At 43.1% G+C, this 8820-nt stretch overlaps 1 protein-coding gene across 1 annotated transcript; it reads left to right on the top strand.

Moving 5' to 3' along the window:
- Positions 1–299: 299 nt before the first annotated feature.
- Positions 300–1812, top strand: LOC143393711 (ribonuclease pancreatic-like). Its single transcript, XM_076848132.2, has 2 exons — positions 300–365; positions 1173–1812. Exon 2 carries the CDS (start codon positions 1201–1203, stop codon positions 1669–1671), a length of 471 nt encoding a protein of 156 aa, XP_076704247.1. The 5' UTR covers positions 300–365; positions 1173–1200; the 3' UTR covers positions 1672–1812.
- The last annotated feature ends 7008 nt before the right edge of the window (positions 1813–8820 follow it).

Genomic DNA, 8820 nt, shown 5'->3' with positions numbered 1-8820 from the left:
TGATAAAATGTCAGGCAAGGAAGTCACAAGAACTTTGTTGGGGTGTGCAAGGTTTGAGTTCCAGCACTATAGTGGCTGTCTGTTGCTCCTTGTGAATAAGCAGACAAATGAAGTTCACATAGTAGAAAGAGTCCTATGGTGAAGTTTCACTCCACAGCAACCCTGGAAAGGGGTTGGTCTGGGTGGTTCCCTAGCCTCTTTCCTCACAATGTCCTTGTTTTTATCTGAATAGAGCCCAAGATGCTCCTCCCACTTTTCTTGGAAGCCAAACCCTTTTGCAATCTATATAAGGTTGATCACGCAGGGTTTGAGTGATTGCAGAAACTGGCCTTCCACTCTGTCAGGGAACCCAACTTGGAGATCAGGTAGGTGGCCTAAGAGGTGGTCTCAGGAGATGCTTCTGCTTGAGGGTCAGAGAGATGGGAGCCAAGATGGGTGATGCTTGTGCTGACACTAGAAATCAAAAAACTTGAGCCAGGCAAATATTAGCTGGGGCAGAGGGACCAGGTGGAGCTTGGGGAGGGGCTGTGGGAGCAGGCAGGTGCAAAGAACACATGGGGCTGGAAAAGAAGGGACCCCCAAGTTGCAGGAGGTAAGCATCTCTCTTTGGAATACAATGAAATCCCTTTATGAGGCCAGTGTCAGGCACAGGACTGAGTTTCCCTTGTGTTATAAGACAACAAGGCTCTGTCAGTCATGGTCCTGGATGTCATGTGATAATGCAGGAATATAATTTGACTCACAGTTTGTTCAAAAATGATTTTCTGAAACAAAAATGATTTTTTGAAGAGCTACTTGAGCTCTGGGTGCAAATGTATTTTATTTTTCAAATGTATTTTAGATGAAAGAAACTCTGATAGTCAAACAGTAGTGGCAAAATTTGGGGTGGTATCATAGATCACCACCTAGAGGGGAGGATGGCCCCTCTCTAGTGAGTGGGAGTAAAACACACTTGGAAAGTGTGTGTGTGTGTGTGTGTGTGTGTGTGTGTGTGTGTAAGAGAGAGAGAGACAGACAGACAGACAGACTGACTGACTTACTGTGTGGAAAATCTCTCAAGAAAAGGGATGTCTTACTGTCTGACCTGAAAGGGAGACTGGGCACCAAGGGAGCAGCAGGGGGCAGCTGGAGGTCCCTTTCTGAGGTCGTCATCTTCTTTCTCCTTTCCCCAGTTAGGATCTCTCAGGCAGTGAGGCCACCATGGCTCTGGAGAAGTCCCTCATCCTGTTCCCACTGTTAATCTTGGTGCTGCTGGTGCTGGAGTGGGTCCCTCCCACCCTGGGCAAGGAATCCGCGGCCAAGAAGTTCCAGCGGCAGCACATGGACTCCAGCGGTTCCTTCAGCCCCAGCCCCACCTACTGCAATGAGATGATGAGGCGCCGGAACATGACAAAGGGCCACTGCAAGCCTGTGAACACCTTTGTGCATGAGTCTCTGGAAGATGTTCAAGCTGTCTGCACCCAGGAAAATGTCACATGCAAGAACGGGCAGACCAACTGCTTCCAGAGCAGATCCAACATGCACATCACAGACTGCCGCCTGACCGGGGGCTCCAAGTACCCCAACTGTTCATACAAGACCAGCCAGAAAGAAAGGCAAATCATCGTGGCCTGTGAGGGAAACCCGTATGTGCCTGTCCACTTCGATGCTTCTGTAGAGGGGTCCGCTTAAGTCCAGAGCAGGGGGATGCCATCCTCCCCATGACCTATCCTTGGGACGCTTGCCTCTCCCTTTTTCCTTCCTTGCTCTAAAAGAAATAGCTCCAGTTAGGGCTTCCATCCAACACACAGATGAGTCTTATTCCTGCACAACTTTGGGGGTGAGGAGTGGTTTGTGGCCCCATGTTAATTCCTTACCATTTCTTCCAATAAAACATAGTTGCAAATCACCTGATTTCTGAAGTGTCTTATCCAGGTACTGTTTCTGTGGTTACTTTTCAGCTAGAGCTAAGAACTAAATCTGACTAGTCATTGGTGAGAAGCAAATGAAGTAATTAAATACCTTCCCTTCTGACTCTTGGATTTCAATGGCCAGAGAAAATCCCTTTCCTTGTAGATTCCTTGATGCCAAGTGCAAAACTGCTAAGTGTTTTAAGTAAAAAGGAGCTACAGACTGGGACACTCTCATGCTGGGTGAACAGACAGAGGGTCAAGCTCAAATGCTGTAATTCTACGGCATAGAAGGAAGGACAGTGTGATGGCAGGAAGACTCTGCTTAGCCTCAGGGTATAGAGGAGGAGAGGAGTTTATGAAATTACCATCTCAAAAGTTTTCATTTGTCTTTTTGTTGAGAGAGCTATTACTAAGACAGAAAAATGGCTCTCTCTTACCTGAAAAGTCAGAACCTTAAACAGTAGAAGTGGAAGGGTCTTTGGAGGTCATGGAGTTGAAGGATAACAAGTATTTCAGCCTGTGAACCAACCCTGGTGGAGGTACCTGCCTAGAATGCTGTAGAAAAATATTCTAAACAGGACCGTAGTTGAACCACAGTCTCTACTGGAGGCACCAGAGAAGTTGTCATGGATGTACTGCACACTGACTATCCCTGACATAATGTGACCTTCACCTTTTAAGGTATTTGTTCGTGACCCACAAGTTAGTGGCCCAGCTGGGATTGGAACCCAGGTTTCTGGCCTCCCTGGCATTATTCTTTCTGCTGCTGGAGACTAACTCAGGAAGAAACAGACATTAATTTTGATAAATGCTATGGAGTGGTGGCTTTTCTACATGTTTCCAGTATTCTTGGCCCTCACAGTTCTTGGCAATGGTCCCTTAGAGCCATTCAAAGGACTAGAGTAAGCTTCTGTCTTCTCTTAATCATTACTTTTAATTCTCTATTTAATGTTGCATCTGGTTTAGACAGGGTCATAGAACTAAAGGTCCTACTTGCCACTGGTGGGACCAGTTGTGTCATTGCCATTATAGACTATACTTGTAGATGTTGGAAGTGATTGTGGTTTTCTTACATAGAGCGAACTCTTAGCCCTGAGGTCTCTGAAGGAGGAAGAAGACCTGCAGGTATAAAGGGGCAGTGGTAGTGAGGTAGTGGAGAATCTCAATATTATGAATGAGAATTGGGGAGGAAAGAGGAAATTTCAAGTTTCTAAATATGTTTCCTTTAATCAACTTTTTTCTTAAGCTCATATCACTCTTGTTTCCAGCTCCAGTTTTCCTTCCCTTTAGTCCTAAGAGAATACTTCTGTGGAGCTTTTAAGAACACTTGGGTTTTTGCTGCATACATACCTCCACCTTCACTAACTGGCTTCCAGGCTCCCCATACCTTCCTGGCTAGAGGAAAGCTGGGGTTCCCATTTGGGGAATGAAATGATAGGTGAAGATGGTGGTCCAGGTGCAGAATGTGCAGCCAGGAAACCTCACGAGGAGGGAAAATTCCTGGACAGGAGGACACAGGGAGGAGAGGCTGCACCTTATCATGTGGAGGGTCAGGCACAACCACATAGAGAAACAGCTTAGTTGTCCAGGAAAAAATCAGGCATCACTGTTGAGTGGGAGACAATTGCCCCTCTGTGAACAGAGGAGCACCAGCTCTTTCCAGGAGATTCACCAATGTAGACTGATTTTAAAGTTGAGGAACTAACATGTTAAGATGGTATCTGCTTGAAGGCAGAAGAGCCATGTCCAGGGAGTCTTCTGAGGACAGTGTGACTGTTTCTCCAAACCAAATGAACTTTTGTAATTGTATATTTTCAGTGAACAGGAGCTATTTGAATGTGCCCCCCAAAGTACATATGTTGAAAACTGAATTCCCAGTGTTGAAAGAGGTAAATAGGTCATGAGGGTTCTGCCCTGATGAATGGATTAATGTCATATCGTGGAGTGCATTCATTATAGAAAGGAGTTCAACCCTCTCTTGCTCTCTGGTGCTGTTTTGCTCTCTACCTTCTGCTGTGGGGTGATATGGCAAGAAGGCCCTCACCGGCTGGGGCCCTTCAGTCTCGGACTTCCCGTCTCCAGAACTGTGAGCCAAATAAATTTCTGTTCATTTTAAGTTCCTCAGTCTCAGGTGTTGTGTTATAGCAGCACGAACTAGACCAAGACAAGAGGTAAACACATCTCCTCCCTACTCCTGGCAACTTTAAGAATATTGACAAAATTCTAGAATTTTCTGCCTCTTCTGATTGGCTGATCATCCCTCTTAAGACTCCTGCTTCTTTCTATGGTAAATTCTTCCTTTAATTCCAGCAGCCAGTAGCTCCCCAGATCCACACTCCCCCACATCAAAACAGATCCATCCTCTATATGTGAAATGAGTCCTTCACTCAGAAGAGTAAATGATCCTTGCCTCTGGTGCTTTCTTTCCACCTGCCACCTCCATCATCAGTATCTGCACCCTGAGATTTCTCCCTGTGAAAGGAGAGGCTGCTCCCAGTCCCCACATTTGCTTCTTTAGGCTGATTCAGATCTCATGGAGCAAGTGGGAATGTTTAGGGGGCTCTGAATTGAAGTATCCATGGTGGAAAGGTGACTTCAGTATTGCTTTGGGGAATTGATCATGAAGATGACAAAGCTCTTGTCACATGCATGACTCATGATGGGGGTCCTAAATAGAAAGTACATAATGAGGGTGTGCCTCCCTAAGACTAAGACTAGCCAGGGGCACACTTCCATTGTGCCTCTGCAAATCATTCAGTATGTATTGGTATATTTGGGATTTCTTTGTGGCTTTCAGGAAGTGTAGGTCTTTCCCCTTCGGGTTTAGCTTCCTTCCCATTCCCTTGTTATAAACAAAACACACTTTATTTTTTAGAGCAGTATTAGATTCCCATGCTGATCAGGCCATGATTGCCTTCATAATCAACAGTAAATGAGTAGTTAATTTGAATGGATAGAGTTTGTTATACCAGTAAGCATAGGGGTTATATTTTAAAGCTCATAGCACCCATATGCTATTATTCTCTAGTTTCTCCTTGCTACAAGTTTAGGAAGGGCCTCTACCCAGGGTCTGTTTCCTTTTCTTTCCACCTTCTGAGTCTGCATGTTGTAGATAATTGGGCCAGGGTCCCTGGCTTAATTCTACCTCCACTATCAGCTCCCTGTGCTCCTGAGCCAAGGCCATGTAGCTCCCTAGTCTATAGCTCCTAATCCAGGGGTTGAGGCTTGATAATCTCAAAGTCCCCTTATACTTATGATTAGTGGCACGTAGTTATATATGATCACTCATTTCTAATAAAGTCGCCTCATCGAGATCTGGTTTAGTTCCGAGTGCTCTTCTCACCACAAAGCCACTTTAGAGGACTTGATCATCCTAGCAGATTTCAAATACCCTGTCAGAGCAGATTTTCCTCAGTCCACTTTAGACAGCCTCTGCGTCAGTTATGGCGACTAACCTCCCCAGGGCCCATAGTCCTTCCCAGTCCCCCAGAACCCACAGGGAGTTTGGTTTGGCTCAGAGCTCTCAGGGAGAGGCTGATGTAGAGGTGAGATCAGGGAAGCAATGAGAAAGTACAGGTGTGGGGTCAGAAATTCCCTTGGCTTTATTGAGGACATGTCTAAAGAAGGTGCTGGGCCTTGCTTCAGATCAGCATGGCAGCCTTTCATCTTCACCTCCCCTTCCTCTCCCACAGACACCACCAAATGACTATTTTAGGGTAGACCTGGGGTTGTGTAATACAGGGACATAATCTGTATGGGAATGTGTGTGGGCACACTACTGGATATGCCTGAGATCATGTCTGTAGACTTGTGGAATCAAGGAACATCCTTCTGGGAATGGCCTTTTGTGATCTGACTAAAACATCTCCATCTTAAAGAAAGGTAAAGCAGTTCCTAGGTATGGTGGTGCATTCCTGTGACCCCAGGGACTTGGGACGCTGAGGCAGGAGAATCACAAGTTTGAGGACAGCCAGAAACTTATTGAGAGCTTTTCTCAAAATAAAAAATAAATTAAAAAATTAAAAAGGCTGAGAATGTAGCTTAGTAGTAAAGTATCCCTGGGTTCCATGCCCAGTACCAACAACAACAACAACAAAAAAAAAAGTAAAACCAATAATGGAAGAAAGAAAACCAAAACCAGGTCTGTTGATTCTGAGAATGTGTATTTTTATGACTTCTCCAAATTCTCTCTCTTCCTTTTTTTTTTTTAATTTAAAAAAATTATCTTATAGTAAAACTGAGTGTTTAGTATATAAGTATGTGATTTTTAACCACTTCCACAATCAGAAAGAGAACAATCTCCTCACCTCAAAAATCTCCTTTGCTGTGTCTTTGTAGTCATTCTCTCCTTCCCCTTCTGTTGCCTAGTAACCACTGATGTGTTTTCCTTCACTGTATTTTTTTCTTTTTGAAATGTCAGGCAGATAGAATTGCACAGTATAAACCTTTTCATAATTCCTTCAAAATCCATCCAAGATGTTGAAAGTATGAATAGTTTGTTTTTCTTTATATTCCAGGATGCTGCACAACTTGATTATCCTTTTACCAATTAAAAGACATTGCATCTCTTTCCACTCTGTGTGATTATGGAGAGAATGGCTGTAAACATTTCTCCTCTTTTCCTTCCTTTTTTCCATCTTCCTTTTTGGTCCTGGGAATTGAATGCAGGGCTGCTTTATCTTTAAGCTACACCTCAAGTCTTTTTTATTTTTTGAGACAGGGTCTTGCTAAATTGCTGAGGCTACCCCCAAACTTGTGATCCTCTTGCCTCAGCCTCCCAAATCACTGGGATTACAGGCACCAACAAGGTAATCTTTTCAACAAATGGTGTTGGAGCAAATGAACACTCCTCCCTACCAGACTTCCAGCCCTTGAATCTTCCTTCTCCTGCCCACTCTTCCCACAGAGGCTGCTCTCTATCTCTGGAGAGACCTATGAGAATGAGGCCAGGACCACCTCCACTGTGGTCTTAGCTTCCTCAGAACGAAGCACCTTGATGCAGCTGAGGAAGAACAGTTTGAATCTACTCTTGAGGCAGAAGATGAAACAACTGTTGAGTCAGAGTGGTGTGGGGACAGGGACCCGGGCAAATCCTTATGGGAGACAGGAGATAGGAGAGAGCTGTGTTAAAGCTCTCTCCTATCCTATATCCTATCCTATAAAGAAAATCATTAACCTTTGTAAACTGACACTGTTCATTGTTTATTTTTACCCTTATGCAATGTCATCAAGACACGGACATACACTGTACTCCATTTCCCTTTGAAGTTATAAAATCATAGCATTAAATATCTGTATATCAATTTTTGGTGACCCATCAGAGATACAACAGAGAACAGTTGGGAACCACTACAAAATGAACTTGGAGCCAGGTGTGGTGGTGCCTGCCTCCAACCCCAGCAACTCAGGAGGTTGAGGCATAAGGATCACAAGTTGGAAACTTAGCAAGAACTTGTCTCAATAAAAAATAAAAAGGGCTAGGATGTAGCTCAGTGGTAAAATACCCCTGGGTCCAATCCATAGTACTTTCACTTTATTGCTTGGAAGCTATTTAATATTTATAAAATGAAGATAATAACACTCATAAAAATTTGTGTATAAATTAAATAAAACAGGTCATATAACCACTTTGAATAGAGCTCAGCAAAGAGTAGACATTTATTGATTGCTACACTCCAATATTTCTTGAAAAGCTACTAGTGCCAAGCATTATGGTAGGAACTAAAGCTCTAACCATGCAGTTAATATACGTTTTATGACACTCAGATACGATACAGTAAGGATAGCTTGTCTTTGCTCCAGTGACTGAGGCTGTGGCTAGATGAGTCAAAGTCTGGGAGCCTGAAATACTCGAAGGTTCTTTCATCCACATGCTAAGTGGCTGATGCTGGCTGAGACTGGTGCAGGACCTGTTGACTAGAATATCTATGCAAGACCTTACTAGAGGGCGTAGGTTTCCTCAAAATGGGAGGATTGGTCCAAGAGTATGTGTCCCAAGATTGAGAGGGAGAGAGCTGCAGCCCTATCACCTTCTACGACCTAGCCATAGAAGTCTGGCAGTGTCACTTTCAATGCATTCTGTTCATTAAAGTGAGTTTCTAAGGCTAAACCACACTCAGAGAAAGGAAGCATAGACCTATCTTTTGATAGAATGGCAACATCACACCATAAAAATAAGAGAATGGGGCTGGGGATATAGCTCAGTTGGTAGAGTGCATGTCTTGCATGCACAAGGCCCTGGGTTCGATCCCCAGTACCACACACACACACAAAAAAAAAAAAAAAAAAAAAAGAGAGAGAGAGAGAGAATGGAATATGTTGGTGTGGACATGGAAGGTACAATGTTTTATGCTTAGTGTGAAGAAAACATCGCAGTGTTTGGTGAAACTGAAAATGTGTATGGCTTGGAAATTCCACCTCTAGATATATACCTTAGTGAAAAATTTCCACATGTGCATATAGAAAAATGTGCAAAAGTTTTTGCTGCCACATTGGTTGTTTCAGTTGACTTTGGTTGAGTGAGAATTTGGAAATTCTCCAATTAATAAATAAATGATGGTAAAGAAACAAAAAATATTTTAATATTGACGAACCTTAAAAAATGAGTGAAAAAAGCAAGTTAAGGAATGATTTCTATCATATGATACTACTTGTACAAATGTATTTGTGTGCTGGGAATTTAACCCTGGGCCTAACATATCCAAGGCAAGTGATGTACCACTGAACTACATCCCCAGTACAAAAATTTACTTTTAAAGTACACACTGAAACACTTTATTTTGTTTATGAAAGTGTTGAACATGAAGTAAAATTATAAAAACAGGACTGGATGCACTCCTAACGTATGATTTCGTGTAAGAAAATGAAGAGCAAATTTACTCATCTTTTTAAAATGAAAATTTTAATATTATTATTTAGAATGCTATCT

This window comes from Callospermophilus lateralis, chromosome 3, assembly GCF_048772815.1.
Source record: "Callospermophilus lateralis isolate mCalLat2 chromosome 3, mCalLat2.hap1, whole genome shotgun sequence".
In the NCBI taxonomy this organism is placed as follows: Eukaryota; Metazoa; Chordata; class Mammalia; order Rodentia; family Sciuridae; genus Callospermophilus; species Callospermophilus lateralis.
Note: the sequence above shows the minus strand (reverse complement) of the source record. Positions and strands in the feature narration are given on the sequence as shown.